The 20,013-nt window shown below is 36.0% G+C and overlaps 1 protein-coding gene across 2 annotated transcripts in view; it reads right to left on the bottom strand.

Annotated features, from left to right (window-relative positions):
* Window positions 1-244: 244 nt before the first annotated feature.
* The window catches only part of DCN (decorin), a 42,896-nt gene continuing 23,127 nt past the window's right edge, over window positions 245-20,013 (bottom strand). For both annotated transcript variants that reach the window (XM_027594729.1, XM_027594727.2), the window contains exons 4-8: window positions 15,575-15,788; window positions 14,658-14,771; window positions 9,777-9,870; window positions 6,525-6,663; window positions 245-631 (exon numbers count right to left, since the gene is read on the bottom strand). In XM_027594729.1, coding sequence (XP_027450530.1) covers window positions 437-631; window positions 6,525-6,663; window positions 9,777-9,870; window positions 14,658-14,771; window positions 15,575-15,788 — 756 coding nt within the window. In that variant the 3' untranslated portion in view covers window positions 245-436. The remainder of the gene's footprint in view (window positions 632-6,524; window positions 6,664-9,776; window positions 9,871-14,657; window positions 14,772-15,574; window positions 15,789-20,013) is intronic.

The following is a 20,013-nucleotide window of genomic DNA, read 5'->3' as shown; positions in this document are numbered from 1 at the left end:
TGGTTTGACTTTATGTCAAAGGATCTAACAGCCTATGGAGCTACAGAAGATGGATACTTTTTTTATTTGATTCCTTCTAAAAATTAAACAAGAAAAGCTTTACTAAATTGTTGACATATATATATATATATATATATATATATATATATATATATTTACTCCAAATTTTATGTTTAGGGAAATAAGAATATCTGCAATATTTCAGTTAACATCAACAGAAAGCTTCAAAAAAGAATTCTGAAAATGGCAGGCAAAATATTTTTTATTGTAGGCAATTATTTAAACTGCATATTTGGCTTTATATATTATAAATCGTGTGGGAAAAAGATCCACATTGCAGTTAAGTTTCCAGTATCTAGCTTCCATTTTTTTTTTTCTTGAGCAATGATATTAATGGGATTTTGCCAGGTTATAAAAACGAGGGCTTTCTTGGCAATTATTTATAATTTCCAAGCTGGATGGCAGAGCGCACATAGACACATCGGAAGGTGGATGGCTGGATTTCCCAGTACTGGACTGGGTTGCTGAAAAGGCTCACACCTGAATAAGAGGCCTTTTTGGTGTTGTATCCAGGTGGGCAGAAGTCGTTAGGCCCAACTGCAGAGATATTGTTGTTATGAAGGTAGACAACCTACAAAATGAAATAATGGAGAATGATTATTTTCCTCTAAATAGACTAAGCCATTCATGTAAATACTTTATTCTTTTCCCTTTATTCTTTATCCTTGACCCTTTCTCTTACACTCTCCACCCAACCATCAACAAATGCTGCTAGCTCAGTCTTCAAAATGTACATGTAACCCAGTCCTTCTCCCTGTAGTGACTCCTAAAACATTGTCCCAAACTGCCATTATCTCCTTCTGGAGGATTGAAGTCATCATTCCTACTTCCTCTTTTGCTCTAAAATCAGTCTTCCTTCCTTCCTTCCTCCCTCCCTCCCTTCCCTCCTTCCTCTTTTTCTTCCTTCCTTCCTTCCTTCCCTCTTTCTTTCTTTCTTTCTTTCTTTCTTTCTTTCTTTCTTTCTTTCTTTCTTTCTTTCTTTCTTTCTTTCTTTCTTCTTTCTCTTTCTCTTTCTTTCTTTCTTCTTCCTTCCTCTTTCTTTCTTTCTTTTTTCTTCCTTCCTTCCTTCCTTCCTTCCTTCCTTCCTTTCTTTCTTTTTCTTCATAAAGCAATTATTTTAAAAAGTAAGCCAAGTTATATATTCTTTGCCTCAACACTCCAGGGGCTTCCTGTCTCATGCAGAATGAAGTCCAAAGTTCTCAGATTGGCTCACAAACCTAACAGGATCTGAGACCCTTCTGCTCTGACCTCATCTCCCCTTACTATGCAATCTAACCACTCTGGCCTACTTGCTTTTCCTCTATTACAAAAATCACAGTCCTTCCTTAGGTTGGCACACCTTGTTTCTTCCATGTGAACTGATCTTCTCCAAGATGTCTATGGGACTTACTCCCTCATGTAATTCATGTAACATTTTCTTACCAAAGACGTCTTCCCTGACTATCCAATTCTGCCATTCTCTGCCCCAATTCACTTCTTTAAATCTTCATACTAATTGTCACTATATAGCTTATTATATATTTATTTGTTTTGTCTGTTTTCCTCCTCTAGAATAAAAGCTCCATGGAGGAAAGAAACTTGTTCTGTTTTGTTTATGACTATATCTTTAGTGTCTACTAGAACAGAGTAGGTTTTCAATAATATATGTTGAATGAATACAAGAATAGATTCATGTTATTTCATAAATTGTGTCTACATGGAATATTATGTTTTCAGGGCAAAGATAAAATGATGTACCTTTTAATTAAATTAGACAAAATGAGGAAGTAATATATAGTGAAGAAAAAGTGTACAGGCAGTATTAGAATCAAAATAATCACAAACCCTAAGAAACACTGAGCATTTGGAAATGAATAGACCTAGAAAGTTTTAACAAAAATGTACTGTGTGTTACAAATTCTACTTATGAATATACTTCTACTGTTCAATAGAGTTTTCTCTGAAATGTATTTTATGATTATGTTTAAGATAATGGTAACTTGTTAATAGATTTTTCTCAGGGAAATTAAATATCAGACTTATGAAAAGGACTTTAGAAATGGGTTTTTACTTCCATTACGTACATGTGAATTCTGAAGAGCAAGAAGTGACTTATACAACCAAAGTTAAAATATAGTAAAAAGGCAACAATTTCTAAAGTACATTATAAAACCTATGAGGTTCTCCCTCATAGTAATTAACTTAAAATATTGTTCTATCTGCCAGAACACTCACACTTACATGCAGGTGAAAGGGGCCTTGTTTAAGAAAGAGTTTGGAAAGAGAACAATAGATATCACATAAAAACAGAAATGAGGAATATTAAAGACAAGCAATACCTGCGAGTACTTTTTTTTTTAATTCTCAAACTGAAAATTTCTTTTCATTTGCCATTCTCTAATTCCTAGCAATGATTAGCAAGAAAGGGGAGATATGTTTGGTTAGAGTTTATGACTAATACTGAAGACGATGGAAAATAATATCAAGACATAAAGCAAGTATTAGTCTGTGTAAAAAAGAAAACTATATTCCTAATTCATTTTATGAAGTCAGTATTTTCTAATATTAAAGCCAGACAAAAATCATCACACACACACACAACCTACAATCAAATATTTATTTTTAGTTTTTAAAGATTTTATTTATTCATTTGAGAGAGAGAGAGAGAGAGACAGAGATAGAGAGAGAGCACAAGCAGGGAAGAGAGGGAGAAGCAGGCGCCCTGCAGAGCAGGGAGCCTGATGCAGGACTCGATCCCAGGACCCTGGGATCATGACCTGAGCCAAAGGCAGACATTTAATTGACTGAGCCACCCAGGCACCCTCAAATATTTCATATAAACATAAACAAAGAACTTTAATAAAATATTAGGAAACTGTATCTCCTAACATAAAAAAAAAGACTATACACCATGGCCAAGACCGAGCATGATTTATCTCTGGGATGTAAAACTCGTTTAACTGGAAATTAATTAATATACCATGTTAAAGGAATAAAAGGCAAAACCACATGATAATCTCAAACACACAAAAAGCATTTGAATACACATTCTTGATAAAAATTTTCAATAAGCTTAAGAATAGAAGAGAACTTTCTCAACTTGATAAAGAGCATCTACAAAAGACTTGTAGTTAACATCATGCTGAAAGGTAAAAGACTGAATGTCCACCTCTCTCTTAAAATTGTAAACAAGGCAAAGATGTCTAATTTCATCACTTCTATTCAGTATTGCACTGGAGATTCTAGCCAGTGCAGTGAAGCAAGAAAAATAAATGAAAATAATTCAGACAAGAAAATAATAATTAAAACTGACTTTATTCGCAAATGACATGATCCCAAACATGGAATATCCAAAGAAGTGCACAAAAACTGCTGCAACTAAAAACGATTTCAGCACAGTACCGGGATAGACGATTGATATACAAAAATCAATTGTATTTGCATATACTAGCAAAAAACAATTCAAAAATGAAATCAAGGTTAATAATTCATTCACAGCAGCATCAAAAAGAGTAAAGAAAATAAGGATACACTTAATAAAAGAACTGTAAGATGTGTACACTAAAAATGAAAAAACATTGCTGTGAGAAATTAAATAATATGAAATGGAGATATTCTACGCTTATGAATTGGAACACTCAATATTATTAAGATGACAGTTCTCCCCTAATTGATCTATAGATTCACCACAATCCTTATTAGAGCCCTAGCAGGCTATTTTTGCAAAAATGAACAAGCTGATTCTAAAATTTATATGCAAATGCAAAGAAATAAGAATAGCCAAAACAATTTTGAAAAATAAGAGCAAAGCTGGGGGGCCTGGGTGGCTCAGTCAGTTAAGTGTCTGCCTTTGGCTCAGGTGATGATCTTGGGCTCCTGGGATCGAGCCCCACATCAGGCTCCGGGCTCACAGCAGAGTCTGCTTCCCCCACCCATGCTCACTCCTTCACTCCTTCACTCACTGTCTTTCTCTCAAATAAATAAATAAATAATCTAAAAAAAAAAGATTAAAAAAAAATAAGAACAAAGTTGAAAGACCTTCACTCCCAATTTTAAAACACAATCAAAAGCAACAGGAATCAAAAGGTGTAGTGCTAGCAAACAAAATGTGGTATATCCGTACAATGGAATGGTATTCACTGATAAAAATGAATGTACTACAGATACATGTTATGACTCATGCTATGATACCTAAGGTCATTACAATAAGTGATTCCATTTATATGAAATGTCCAGGAAAGGCAAATCCATGGAGGTGGAAAGTAGATGAATGATTTCCTGTGGCAGAAGACGAGATTGAAAATTGACTAGAAAAAGTAAGAGGTGAGAAGTGTTAGAACTGGATTGTAGTAGGGGTGCCTGGGTGGGTCAGTCAGTTAAGGGTCTGTCTTTGGCTCAGGTAACGATCTCAGGGCTGGGATTAACTCCCACTTTAGGCTCCCTCCTCAGTGGGGAGTCTGCTTCTCCCTCTGCCGACCCCCTGCTCATGCTCACTCTCTCAAATAAATAAAATCTTAAAAAAAAAAAAAAGAACTGGATTATAGTGATAGTTGAAGAACTATATAATTTTGCTAAAAATAACTGAATTATATACTTACAAAAAAGACAGTAAAGTAGGTGAAATCCCTAAGAGCATATAAGAAGGGAGGTGAAATGGATGCGTGGATAGCCAATAAGAGATGAAAAACCAAGAATGAGGCCCTTGTGTGAATGCCCATGAGATTTGCTAATATTAAACAAAGATTTCAAAATAGCATGTTTTATCATTTTTTCTCTGTGACCCACCATAAGAAACATAATACATGTATTTAGCATATGTAAATCTGTGCATTTAAACAAAGTTTTTATGAAATACTTACCATTACATTGATATTTTATTTTCCATTCATTCTAACCTATCCTAGCCTAGCCTAGCCCATAAATGTTCTTAATTAACTCATTAAACTTGTTTTATTAACTCAGTAATACATCCAGACTGACATTTGAAAAACAGCAATCAAGAAGGTAAAACTGATTATTCTAGGATATAAAAATGAAAACAAAACAACTGTCCCCCCCAAAAAAATGCCCACCACCAACAGAAACCTTATGTAAATCATTATATATTAATTTCATTTGGAGTTTTTGTCACAACTCAATAAAAAAAAGAAGAGAGATTAGTAACATATTGACATAACTGACAGCAAAGTAAGGGATAAACCTATTTTGGACCCCAAGTGAAGAAGTGGAAACATTACCAAAATGGCAACTTTATAAAAAGGATTTATTTATAATAGAACATCAATGTCAAAGTATAATTTTTTAAAAAAGATTTATTTATTTATTTGAGAGAGAGAGAGCGCAAGCACAGCAGGGAGGGGCAGGGGGAGAAGGAGAGAGAATCTTAAGCAGACTCCAAGCTGAGCACAGATCCCAGTGCGGGGCTCCATCTCACAACCCTGAGATCATGACCTGAGCCTAGACCAAGAGTCTGATCCTCGACCGACTGTGCCACCCAGGCACTCCAACATATAATTTCTGAATCATCATGATTAAACTAAGTACCTATGTAAATTTCTGAAAGAAACAATTTAAATATGACCTTTAAAGAAACCAAAAAATTAGGTAAAATAAGCAAATACATAAAATCTGTGAATAACCACATTATTAATTTTTTTAAGTACAAACTTTGAACAACATATTTGTTCTATTTCCTCAAAGTAACAATGGAAGTCTTATTTTATTATACATGAAAATATTGTTACTATTTAAACTAATGAGCATGCCTTACATTTATAGATTTATTAGACTAGAAAGCTCTGTTACCACAGTGGACCACTGGACCATACCTTCTTGTCCTTATGAATGTACTATAACCCCGTAATCTATAAAGAGTTAACTCAGGCACATTGCTAGCTTAACATTCCCTTTTGACCCACCTGACATCTGTTGAAGCTAAAAATTACAATTGCTATTTTATTCCATATCTATACTTCACAGATTATATCATCCTTTTCAACCAGTATGTTTCTGGTTCAGTGATCAATGACTTCAAACTACTTTGCCTGCTTCATTAAAAATATTATATTCTGGAAGTCAGCACTATAATAAATTTAAGGTAATAGTCTTATATTAAAAAATATCATTTAAACCTATATTTTTCAGGATGCCTGGGTGGCTCAGTCATTAAGCATCTGCCTTCGGCTCAGGTCGTGATCCCAGGGGCCTGGAATCAAGTCCTACATCGGGCTCCCTGCTCAGCGGGAAGCCTGCTTCTCCCTCTCCCATTCCCCCTGCTTGTGCTCTCTCTCTCTGACAAATAAATAATAAATGAAATCTTTTTAAAAAAAATAAACCTATGTTTTTCATGAAACCAGAATGAATATTAAAAATATCTTTCTGCAAAAAGATTTGTAAGCAAAGCTTCCCTTCCTGCCTCCTAACATCCCAGTAGGGAGTGTTCACGCCCTGGATACTCCTCACACTAGTCAGTGGTATTGCATTACCTGGATGTACTTATGCTCCGCCAGCCCACCAGGTACTTTGATAAGCTTATTGTTGTCCAAGTGAAGCTCCCTCAGATGAGGAGTGTTGGCTAGCGTGCCATTGTCAACAGCAGAGATGCTATTAAAACTCAGTCCCAACCTGCAAAGGAAAGCAGAAATGAATGCGTGCACTGCTCACGGCTGCCCTCCTCACAGGCATTTGTGTGATTTATCCAGTCAACAGAAAAGGACTTTGTTTTTGCACTTACTGCTCCCTTTGCTTAGAATGCTTTTTCCAACCTTTCTGAGCTTGGATAAAGCCCATTTGTTCTTAAGTTCCCAGCTTAGAGTCACTCTCTTTGAAATTCCTCTGACAGGCATCCCCTAATAAATGTTCCTGTTGTCACCCTCTTAAAAAACTCAAGGGACTATGTACTTGTGTGTATCTCCTAGAGAAAAGTGACTGTCTTGTGGCATACCCAGTATTAACACAGCTTGTTACGATCAATGAATAGCTGTTGAATTGATTTCTCTGTATAATGAATATAATGAATTCACGCCAGAGAAAACTAAAAGGAATACTATTATCATCTTGGTCACTTTGGAAATCAAATAATCATATGTTTATTATATAAATGTATTCACTGGAAATAAAAGGCAGAAGGATCTAATGAATCAATAAACGTCCCTGCCAGGAAGGTTAACAGAATTAGCATCTTGCTTTCCTTTGAGTTTATCAGTGACCATCTGTTACTATCAGAATTTGCCTGGTGCCAACATTCCCAGCTTCTGGCCTTGATCTCTGACCTACGTGTCTCTTTCTTGGCCCCTAGGACATTTCTTATACAATGCCACTCAAAGGTTTGGGTTACATTTTTTAAATTAAATGCATAAAAGGTCAAACTTCTGCAGCTGTGAGGTGTCTTCCTAGTCAATGGGATTCAAAAGGCAGAAGTCGACTTGGAGATAAGGTTAATGTATTTGGCATTCTGGGGATGTATGACTCTCTGGCAAAACCAGGGTGCTGCCAATTCCAAAGGGCAGAGAGAGGATCCCAGGGATGAGACAACAAGGTCATGAAAGAGAGCCAGAATTCTAGCTCCAAGAGAAAGAGGAAGAGTCTACTGGGCTACTTCAAATGTAGTGGAATAGGCTTAGGAACTTTCTATAGGATGGTTTTTGCCTGCCTTCAGGTAGTTCTCATCTTTGAGCCTTTCTGGGATTTAGATTTTGGTTTATGTAACCAAAGTCTTTCAATTTTAATCATGGCTTGGTATTTCAAATAACTGAGATCACAGTATATTGATTTTAGGCTATTAATAAAACTGTTGGTTTATCTTAGCTATGGATTGTTAACCTGGCATCTTGGCCGAGAACATTTTGTTTTCCCCTCAGTCTTAGATGTTTATCTCTTTTGTTTCTGGTCTTTTCTTTTCTATTATAGAAACATGTCTCCTATTCCTTACAACACTTCAAGTCCCATATCCAATTTTGGGCTAATCCAGTTTTAGAATATGATATTCCTAATAACTGATTCAAAGAAACTTCACTTTTCTGATGATTTATTTATATATTCAATCAATAAATGTTTTTGAGGACCTAGTACATTCGAGATATTATCCTAGGCTTATGAAGGCGGAGGACACACAGCTCAAAAACCATGATTTTTTCCTCAAAGAATAAAATCCACCTGGTAAGGGAGATGATCGTAGATGTATACATGTGTAACAGAAGGAAAGTTTGCCTGAAAACCATCTCATATTTTTAGAGAGAGGCATATACTATTTTCTTCCCACTTTTTCCTAATAACTAATTGGGATATTTGCCCTGCAACAATGTTCCAAGATCATTTTTTTTTCTTCTTTTCACAGTTTTGATGTTCAACACCAAAATACCTCTCATGTTCCAACATCAGTGAAGAGTAAACCACGTGAGGATGTGATGGTTTCATAGACAGATTTTTCTGGACTTGATTCCAAAAGGAAATTTGTTTGATAAATTCAAGAGTCAGAAAAGTTTGCTTGGCCACCTGAGTCAGTCTGTTCCAATTTAGTGAATGGAATTTTTAAAAAATCTCCATACCACTTTCAGTACAAAATGAATTTTTCTTCTAAAAAGGCACAAATATTATTAACAATTTACCATATTTGGAATTAGATTATTGTTCGCCTCTACTATTATTACTACAACTACTAGCTGTCCTAAAGACAGTTTTATGCAATATGCAGTGTAACTTATCTTCCTGCGTTGTTCTGCAGCAAGAGGGACAAAATCACAGAGAAAGGTCAGTGATGCATAATGCTATTTTGAAATATATTTGCTGTATTAGAGACTGTAATTCAAATATCTTTAGATAAATGGTTTCTTATCATTTGAGACACCAGGGTAAGATGCTACAGCTAGAATCTCATGGACACGCTCACCTTCAGCCCTCACTATCCACTGGCTCATGGGAAATCTCCACAGAAATGAGAAAAGCTGTATTATACATCATCTGGTCTTAGCTCATTCTCAAGGATAAATGATATATTTTATATTTATTTATCTACCACAAAATGTATAAAGACAAAAGTGGAGTGAATCAATTTGGCATAACACCGTGTAAGAACATTCAGTAATGCCGTTCAAGAGCTGAGTGTTTCTTGAAGATAAAGCAAATAGTTTGCAAGCATTCCCCTCCTACATTACTTAACCAGATTGTTAATGTAGGAAGATTAAAGTTAGGCTACAAAGCAGGAAAGGAATGAATGATTATCTACCAGGAAAAAAAAGTTAATCTTCTGGTAAAAAATAAATAAATAAATAACTTCTTTTGTTAGCCTACACTGAATGTCCAGAGACATTTTAAACTCTTCAAAGAACAGAAGCGAGAGAATCTCATCATAATTATTCCCATACTGTAGGGTGGGATGCCCAATATGTCCCTGTCTTGGTAACTTCCATTTTAAAGCATTTTCAAATTCTGAACATTGTGTTATAATTTACTTAACTTTCTGTAAATGCTACTAAGTTAGAACATATTGAATGAACATACTGATGTAATCGGATACCTTGTACAGAAGATATGTCTTAATCTAAAAACAATAGGGTAGATAATTTTCATGGTTATGGTAAGTACGCGATTTCATTGTATTTTAAAGAAATAATTGGGCCTGTTGAGGTTTGAGGTTGTTAGGACCAACAACAAAAACAGTCAGCAACCACCCATTGTGTTTCTAATACGGAGCTTGCAGGCACTTTTACTGATAAAAGGTCATGAAAGAATATTATTACTTAGCCAAATTATTCAGTCCTTTCAGGCTAGATGCATCAACTTTGGTGATTTTGTTGCCTTCAAGATGTAATTCGGTAAGGGAAGGAGGAAGACCTGGAATAGAGGAAAAAGGAACGTTAAACTAGTAGAGAAATGTAATTACAGGATGTAGACAGACTTAACGAGCACCTAGGCCACCAATTTGCTGAAAGACATAGTTTCAAAGGATTTGCTTTTTATCTTTTCCATCACTTTGCTTTTTATCTTTTTCTTTATCCCTTTCATAATAATAGATACTTCTGGAAGTAGGACAAGCACTTTTTAGTCTCCTAGATGGATTTTAACAGAAACATGGACTGTGTTTATCACATAGTAGATTTTTGTCCTAGTAATTGTTAGGATACAATTGTAGAACTGAGGTCAAACCCTGAATCTCATTAATTTCCTACACCATTGTTACTAAACTAATACTGTTACTGGTAAGAGACCACAACCATAAAATGAAATAAGCATTTGAAATGTAATAAAGACATGATGTATAAGTTAAACCTATATACAAATTTAACGAGGTATTTCAGTAATGAATCTCATTAGTAACTAACACTTGATAAACCGCATTGGCCTTAGTCTTAATCAGTTTTTCCATCTTAAAAAACAAACAAACAAATGAAACAAAACTCAAATGCCTCCACAACACGGATGTGTAGGGAGAGCTAGAGCTTACTTGGACCTTTTAAATCAAGACTGTTTCTTTACACAAGAGGAATGCAGAGGCTTAGAATGAAGTGATCGGCCATATGTAGACCACCTGGGGAAATAATTTTAGATCCAAAGTATCCGTGAAACCTCTGGATAGTACTTCTCGAAGGGCTGTGATTTCTAAAAATGTAATAATATTAATATAAAAGTTTAAGTATTCTATTTTCATTTCCTCCTGCCATCTGAGGATATATGATGTTTTTATACAGCTTTTTAAAGAGCATATTGTTCCACTTACAAGAATAGCCACAACTACAAAGAAACGAGCAAATTGGTTACATGTCGAACTAACATCTGCTTAGCAGAGAGTGTTGGTTATTTGTCCATAAGGAACAAAGGTGGAAAACTGCAGGTTATGTTTGGTATGAAAATGTTCCTGGCACACTACTGAATTCTGTCAATACCGTCTCTTTCATGTAAAAGTTTAGTCCATATTTGATTTGAACTTATTATTTGTTTCTCACTAGCACTATGTTTTGTGCGGGAGATGCTAGGCTATTCAATGAAAGTCTGTCATGTAGCGAACACTGACACTGGCACTTTTTCTAACTTAGCTCATTTAATTTTTTTAGCTTACAAATTATTTTTTGTGAACCTCCCTTTCATAGACGAAGAAACACAGACTCAAAGTTCCAAACTTGAGAGGTTATCTAGCTGCCAAGTAGGGAATGTAATATGCTCCCAGATGGTCAAAGGGAGTTAAAATAGCATGCTCTTAACTGAAGGAAATGAAATTGAGACAGTATAGGAAAAGCAAGAGGGACTTAACTCCTGTAGAGCCACTGGTCTGAGGCAAAGGTTAAATGTTTCCATACGCTTAGAGACAAATACCTCCTTCTGGGAAAGCGAACAAACAAGATAATAGTCATTAGGAGTAATGGCTGTCTGGGCAAAATTAGAAGTAACAATTTAAAGCCTGCTTGCACAAATATTTCTGTTTTCCAGGAGCCCTAAAAGAATGTCAACCGTGGAGAAAGGCATTCTGTGATTGCCTTGTGTCCACTGAGAAGTAATGACCACAAGTTAATGACCATGGGATTGAAGAATGCTTCCCTACTTCTAGTCCCTCACCCTCTGGAAAATTGCCTTTTCCATTCCTTGCACAATACCCCTTCAGAGAGCGACGTTCCTCTTTGCTGTCGGCTCCCTTGTAGGCAAGCTATCTCTAATAAACTCCATCGGCTTTCTTTCTCTTGAGTTCAGTGTTCATTTCTATGACCTGGAGGCCCATGAACCTGGTCTTGGGGTCCGGTAACAAAATCACAACTGCGTCGTTCTTATGACTAAATACCAGGAGACCACAGTTACTCTTGGAATAAGGGATTTCAACCACTCAAATCTCCTTAGAATAAATAAATGTGGATTTTTAAAATACTCCTCCTATGTGTAATTAGCAAGTGAGTATATAACAAAGCAAAAAGAAAAAATCTTTTCTTTCCTATCACCATGAAAAGATGTTTTTAAAGTAGTGTCTCTAGAACAACAATTATCGTCACATCCATAATCTTAACTAGGTTCTAAGTGTCTTCCCTTCTGCAGTATGTTTGCCAAAAGGAAAGTTATAGTCAGGAGAAAGACTGATGGTAGAAGAAAACTTGGCAATAGGATAGAGAGAGGCAAATTTATCAAGAATACCATTAACCTTTGCCACTGTAGCATTTAACTAAGAACCTATATCTAGTTACTTTTTTTTTTCTTTTCCCTTTCCATATTTAAGGTAAATGTATTGAGAGCTTACTTTGGGCCAGATACTATGTATGCACATTACAAGTCTTATTTGTGTCTATTAATCCTCACAAATACCTTAGAAGATAGATGTCATTAAGACCTCCATTTCATAGAGAGCAAAACTGAGATTTTGGAGATGTGCAATAATTAGCCTAAAGTCACAGAACAACTAAGTGGCTGAATCAAACCTTTCACCCACATGGTCCACGTGAAGAATTCATAACTCTCCACTTCACTCCACTGCCTTGTGTTTCCATCACTGATGGTAGACAGTGTGTGGCCACTAAGACTCCCGGAGGATGGCGATGTTCAGGCATATGGGTCAAGCCTAGGAAAGGCAGACTCATCTATTTTATCGGCATAAATATGCACAGGAGGGAGGACTTAAGTTGGCAGTAGGGTACGCTGGTCACGCACATGAACTCGCATCAGCACAGCACAGCCCCGGCTTGGCCACCTCCTAGCCCCAGGACCTTGGGAACAATGTACTTCGTGTCTTTAAGCTTCGTTTTCCTCGTTTATTAAACAGGTATGACAATAGTACTATAGAGGAATGGTTTGAGATTCATAGAGCAGAATCCATAAAAGGCATTTGGCACAATACCTGGTATTAAGAAGTGCTTAAGAAAACTTGATTACTCTAATTTTTATAGTAAGTGTTTAATACAACAAAGTAAGCTAGAGATGGTGAGAAAACAGCACCTACGGTAGGGAGGAGACATAGGGAATACAGGTCACTAAGTGATGAAATGTGCTCCCAAAGCGTATTTTGGAGGATGCATTAAGAAGGAGAGCAAAATCAAAGATTATGTTTAACATAGGTCATCTGGCAGCATGAAGTAGTGAAAAAGACCTGGACTTTAAATTCCAGCTTTTTTACTTCACCTCCTACAGCTCTATAGCTTTGGGCAAGATGTATGTGTATACATAATATATAAAAATGTAATTAAATATAATTTAAATTTTAAAATATTATTAAAATATAAAATATATTAAAAATATAAATATATGCATATATACATCTGCCCTGGGGATAAAACAAAAACAAAACCAAAACCCACTTGTTACAATGCAACAAGTTGGAGAACCAACATGAAGGTGCTTTATAAACTGTGGATCAATCTCTATCTCTCTGTCTATCTATCTATCATCTATCCATCAACTTTATCTATACCAGCAGTTGCTATTTTGGGCATAAAAACATCTTTTGTAGCAAAAAGACTGGGGAGAGGGCAAGGGGTGGTAAGAAACCATTCTATGGAATATATCTTTTTGGGAGCTGAAGTTTCTGTGGAAGCACAGTGAAGGGTAATTGTTTTCTGTGGGCAAGAACCTACATTTTGTACCCTGTCCAAGAACAAGGTATCTAAGCTGAGAAAGGGCCAAATAGAGGGGAAAATTTGAGACTATAGAAGGGCTTTTGTGAGACTAAAACCCTGGGGCAGGGAAAATGTGAGAATTAGAGGAATTGCTTTTTTGGGGATTTGATTTCTTTTCTGATTCACAAAGAATGGCTTCTGTGTCTCTTCCGGGTAACCCTTAGCCCAAGGCTGTGTGATGACTGCTCTTTACCTGCCTGGCTTTGCTCGGGGCAATAAGCTCCTTGAAGGCAGATAGTATACCCTATTTACTGTCCTGTCTCCAGTGTTTGGCACTTTGCCTAAGCAAAATGAGTGTCAAAATATTTTTAAGAAATAATAAATGGTAATAATAATCCATTACTTATTTGCATACTAGATACTTCTTTAATTAGTTATTTAATTTTAAGACAAACTAATGAGTTGTATATCAGTGTTATTGCCATTTTACAAGTAAAGAAATTGAGGTATAAATATTGAATAACTTGTCCAAGGCCTTAGAGCCAATTAGGGACAAACTGAACTCAAGCATACCGACCCAAATCCATACTCTTTACGACATACAACCGCCACTCTCATACAAGAGCATGGCCACTGTGGATGTTCTTATTCAGATAATAATGCCTGAGATGTCCTAAGATGGAAAGGAATTCGCTAAAAGATTGGAGACTCAAAGTAAAAACTGACTCAATTTCAAAGTACTTCATGTATCTTTTTTTAATGCCACTAAGGCATTCTATTTTTTAAATAACTGTACTTTTTCCTTTGTGGTATCACAATCCATTTTTTATCCCCCAATTCTTTAATATGAAATCATTGTGGGTTAAGTTGTATCCTAGAAGAGACTTTATAGGTAGAAGGGTCTAGCCATCCCTACCATGGGCCTGGATGCCCCAGGGGTCATCCAGGCTCAACAAAAACACTTCCGAGGGTAAACAATTTACCAGAAATAACGTTGGCTACTTCAGTCACCATTTAAATTTCCAAAACGATTTTTTTAAATGTTAAAATTTTAAGATTTAGGTGTTCAAACGGCTTTGGAGAGTTTTCTATCACCTTGAGGGATGGTGGTTATATTGGTGTCCGCAATGCGGATATAGGAGAGCTTCTTCATTCCCTGGAAGGCTCCATTTTCAATTCCTGAGCTCTTCAGTGGGTTGGTGCCCAGTTCTACAAATGCAATAAGTGCAAAGCTTTAGCGGACAATATTAGGTATTGCAAATCAGAGTAGCATCTGTTTCAACAAGGATTTTAATATTAATTTGGGTCGATAAAAACTTGACTGAGAAACAAAAGAGAAATTAAAGGACACACTCTTCAAAGGGATAGCAAACTGAGGTAAAATTTTCTTTTTAAAACAAACAACAAACAAATACAAGAAAACACAAAGATTTATGGAAAAAGCAATAGTGGTGAAAACAATAACAAGAAGATTATTTAAAGTGCATACACAGGTTTGCACAGAAATCAACAAAAACAGGTGTTAATAAGTCACACTTATTATGGGGCTTTTACTTTCCTGAGATGAATTAAAATGTTAAATAATTTGAAATTAGCACCTTGTAAGCCAATTATAAAATCACCCTTTTTTTTTACCACACAAAACATTAGAACACATTGTTTAAAGCAAATGATTTATAGATATTCAGAATAGAAACAATTCCCCTGATGGAAAGGTATCCCCATATAGCTCTAATTAATCACTACTTAATTCCATCCCACATCTTGGGCATGCAGTAGGGTGACTTTTGTCCTAGAGTTTTCTCCACATTCTCAGATCCTTGAGGACGGGAAATAAAAACATTATAAGGCATGATTCAAAATCTCATTTCTGCCAATCTTGCTACTGTTAACTCCCATAGGCTAAAGACATGTAAGCTCTAGCTAATTTACCTTCCTACAGCTATAGCTTACTTGGAATCTTCTAAGGTGGACCTTCAATCCTGGCCTTAGAGTTATAAGAATATCTGTACCTATGACGATCATCTGGTTCAGTCCGTTGAACACAGCTTTTCGCACTTTGGTGATCTCATTCTCATGGGCACGCAGCTCCTGAAGAGTTTTGGGCATTTTTTCTGGCAATTCCTTCAGATGATTCTTGGACAGATAAAGTCGTTCCAGTTTCAACAGAGGTGTGAATGCTCCAGGGCTGATTTTGCTAATTTTGTTGTTGACAAGAATCAACGTCTGTAGATAGTGAACAAAAACAGCACCTTAATTCCAAAACACACATTCTCTCTCTCAATATATATATGTATATATATTGCAAAAAATCAGAAAAAAATCAAATATTATATATATCTCAAGAAACCAGAAAAAATTAGGCAAATATGATTCTTTCACTTAAGAAGTGTATGAGGATCTGAACATCAGGAACATCAGGAATAAAGGTGATGAACTATAGATTATAGATTATAATATAAATACATAGACACTTAATTTTTAAACAGTAAATACTCCTAAAGATTGAAATTACCAGAGTGACCTGAGATACCTGAAAAGAATCCAGTGCCACAGGCATCCATCCCCCAGCCTAAAATCCATCCTCATTGACTGCTGCCATGGATTCTACTACAAAATGGTGGCACCAATTTATACTACCATCAACAATGCGAGAGAGTAAAATTTTCTTGCTTTCTTACAGCCTTATAAATTGAGATATATTTTTTCAAAAAGTTTGTCAAATTAGTACAACATGTTGTAGCTCATTGTAATTTTTTTGCATTTCTTTGTCACTTGAAAGGTTAAATTAATTTCCTTTCATTCTGCTACTATTTACTGTTATTTTTGGAGAGAAAGGATTACCTGATTACAATACTTCTCATTTTATTAAATTTTAATATATTTTAATAATTGGTTTACAGAAAATAAAGATGTAGTTAATATGAAATGCAGAGCCTTAATATATTTTTCTTCTTTTTTGTCCTTTTTACATACAAAGTTTTATGTAGCTAAATATGCTAATATTTTTAGTAGTTCTTAAATTTTTGTTTCTGCATTCTTCTAATATAGAAAATTACTTCTCATTCATTACTGGTATACATATAGCTATTGCTAAACTTATTTTTGGACACCTCATTCTCTTCCAATGATATGTATGTCTATAGAACCATACTTCTTATTATTCTAAGCTTTCTTATCAATTAATCCTAAGGAATTCAGGATCATTTGTTCAAGGTCTAAGAAACCTCTTTTTCAATTGTAGTGCACTTATGTGCATATGTGAAAAGGCACAGGGACAAAAAATAAAAAAATTAGAACTTCCAGTGTGAGAAATGCAGGAATACTTTCTGAAGGTAACAGCTGGTTAGTTAACCCATGTATATACTCATGTAGTTCACATTATTTGACTAACTAAAACTTCTTATAAGTAACAATCTTTCAACTAATTCTAAAAGATGATGGGTTGATTAAAACAAAATCCCAGGAAATTCCAATGAATATTACAGAAAATTAAAAATCTCATGAGGGTTAAAGTCATAGGAAATTAATATTAATGAACAAAATGTCCAGGAAATTAGTAAAAGCTAGAGCTAGAGGAGAGGTTCGAGACGACTCGTGTCATTGAAAGACATCCAAAATGCCAGAAGCTTAATTATGAAGAAAAAGGAGATCTTCTATGGCCATCTATGGAAGAAAACTCTGAAAGCTTGATATCATTAAATGCATTTAACAAGGTCTGAAAAATCTGCTTATTTTATGTTAAATATGAAACCTATTATGAAGAATCAGCCATTTCAGCTAATAAAATATTGTTTTTTTCTTTTTTACTAGAAAATAACTAGATGATGCCTCTACCTGTGAGCATGCCATAGTACTATCTGCTGTTAAGTTTTGGGGGTAGTATGACATTTGCTCCAATTATTTCTTCAGTATAGTGGGAATAATAATAGCACCTACAGAGGGTACGTGATAATGTATATAGACTTCTTTGCAAAGCGCCTTTCAAAAGCATTGCTGGTTGAAAATTTTAGTCCAATGGAAAACGTTCCTGCTTTCAAATTAAAATACATTTGAAACAAATAAACTATGCAAATTTTAGTCATAACGAGGTAAAATCTTAAGAGCTATATGGATTAGAACTTCACAGAAACACAGGTGAGGCAGCTCTTTCTGCCCCCTCCTGTCCCCCTGCTGTCATAAAACCACCTTAAAAAAAATCCACAGTGAACATTCTTTCCTGCTTTGTCAAAGATGAGTTGACCATAGAGTTGAGGGTCCATTTCTGGGCTCTCTATTCTGTTCCATTGATCTATGTGTCTGTTTTTGTGCCAGTACCATACTGTATTGATGATGACAACTTTGTAATAGAGCTGGAAGTCCGGAATTGTGATGCCGCCAGCTTTGCTTTTCTTTTTCAACATTCGGGGTCTTTTCTGGTTCCATACAAATTTTAGGATTATTTGTTCCATTTCTTTGAAAAAAGTGGATGGTATTTTGATGGGGATTGCATTGAATGTGTAGATTGCTCTAGGTAGCATTGACATCTTCACAATGTTTGTTCTTCCAATCCAGGAGGGTTGCTGGAGTGGTGGGGGGTGGGAGGAATGGGGTGGCTGGGTGATAGACATTGGGGAGGGTATGTGCTATGGTGAGTGCTGTGAATTGTGCAAGACTGTTGAATCACAGATCTGTACTTCTGAAACAAATAATGTAATATATGTTAAGAAAAAAAAAAAGGAAGATAGCAAGAGGGGAAGAATGAAGGGGAGTAAATCGGAGGGGGAGATGAACCATGAGAGACAATGTACCCTGAAAAACAAACTGAGGGTTCTAGAGGGGAGGGGGGTGGGGGGATGGGTTAGCCTTGTGATGGGTATTAAAGAGGGCACATTCTGCGTGGAGCACTGGATGTCATGCACAAATAATGACTCATGGAACACCACATTAAAAACTAATGATGTCATGTATGGTGATTAACATAACAATAAAAAATTTAAAGAAGGAAAAAAATCCACAGTGAAAAAAAGTAATTTGTGTATATACAGTATTGCTTTTTAAAGATGGTTGATGTTAGTTCCATACACTGATATGTATTAAAGAAAGCACACTTCGAATTTTAACAGGCCATGACAAGATGTTGAGATGGGACAAACAAAAACAAAAACAAAAAACTAATTCCTCTGGCTAATGCCAAAGGGCAGCTAAACCAAAGAAAGAGTCAAAGGTGAACTCCAGGCGTTCTTCAGGAGATCAGCTGATGAAAAGGAGAAAGCTCTTCCTGTAAGCAACCCAAGGGGATCTCTGAAAATGGTTCGCTATTCACTTGACCCAGAAAATCCTACAAAATCATGCAAATCAAGCCGTTCAAATCTTTGGGTTCACTTTTAGAACACACATGAAACTGCCCAAGCCATTAAGGATATGCATATCGGAAAAGCCACCAAGTATCTGAAGGATGTCACTTTGCAGAAGCCACGTGTGCCATTCCGTCCCTACAATGGTGGAGTTGGTAGGTGTCCCCGGGGCCAAACAGTCAGGCTGGACACAGGTGGCCCCAAAAGAGTGCTGAATTCTTACTGCCCATGCTTAAAAATGCAGAGTCATGCAGAACTTAAGAGTTTAGATGTAGATTCTCTGGCCATTGAGCACATGCCGGTGAACTAAGCTACCAAGATGCAGGGTTGAATTGACAAGGCTCATGGCCGTTGAACCCCTCCCTACGGGAGCTCTCCCTACTGCACTGAGACAATCCTTGCTGAAAAAGCAGATTGGTCTTAAACCAGAAGAAGAGGTTGCACAGAGGAAAAAGATATCCCAGAAGAAACGGAAGAAACAAAAATTTATGGCCTGGGAGTACATTCTGCCCAAAATAAATGCACATAAAAGTAAAAATAGAAAAAAAGAAAAGAAAAGGTAAAAGACAAGCAGAATCGGTTTATCATGACTTTGCCAAGAGGTGAGAGAAGTCAGAGGAGTAGAGAACTTGTTGCTTGGGGGCAGGAAATGCTTTGAGCTCCACTTAAAATAAAATTGAAGCACAGCCTCAAAAATCAGCCCTACCTACTTCTTTGGTAACTAAAGAAAAAGGGATCTAGCCTGAGAGGCAGTGGAGAGGTGATGAAAAAGGCAACTGGCAATGGAAATGGAAAGGAAGTAGGAATAAAAACATTTTCACCACCTTCATCCAAGAAGGTGATCAAAAGGAACAAACTTCCCATTGTAAGGTAACGTACAACATGATGACCACAGCCAGCTCTGAGGCTGGTATATTTGAAGGCTGCTGAGAGAGTCAGCCCTAAAAGTTCTCCTCCCAAGGAAAAATACATTTTTTTCTTTTCATATATATATATATATATGTAGGAGATTATGGATGTTAACTAAACTTACTGCGGTGATCATTTTGCAATATACAAAGTCATTATGCTGTACATCTTAAACTTACACAATGCCGTGGGGCAATTACATTTCA

This window comes from Zalophus californianus, chromosome 9, assembly GCF_009762305.2.
Source record: "Zalophus californianus isolate mZalCal1 chromosome 9, mZalCal1.pri.v2, whole genome shotgun sequence".
NCBI classification, from domain to species: Eukaryota; Metazoa; Chordata; class Mammalia; order Carnivora; family Otariidae; genus Zalophus; species Zalophus californianus.
This window is presented reverse-complemented; position numbering and strand designations above follow the sequence as displayed.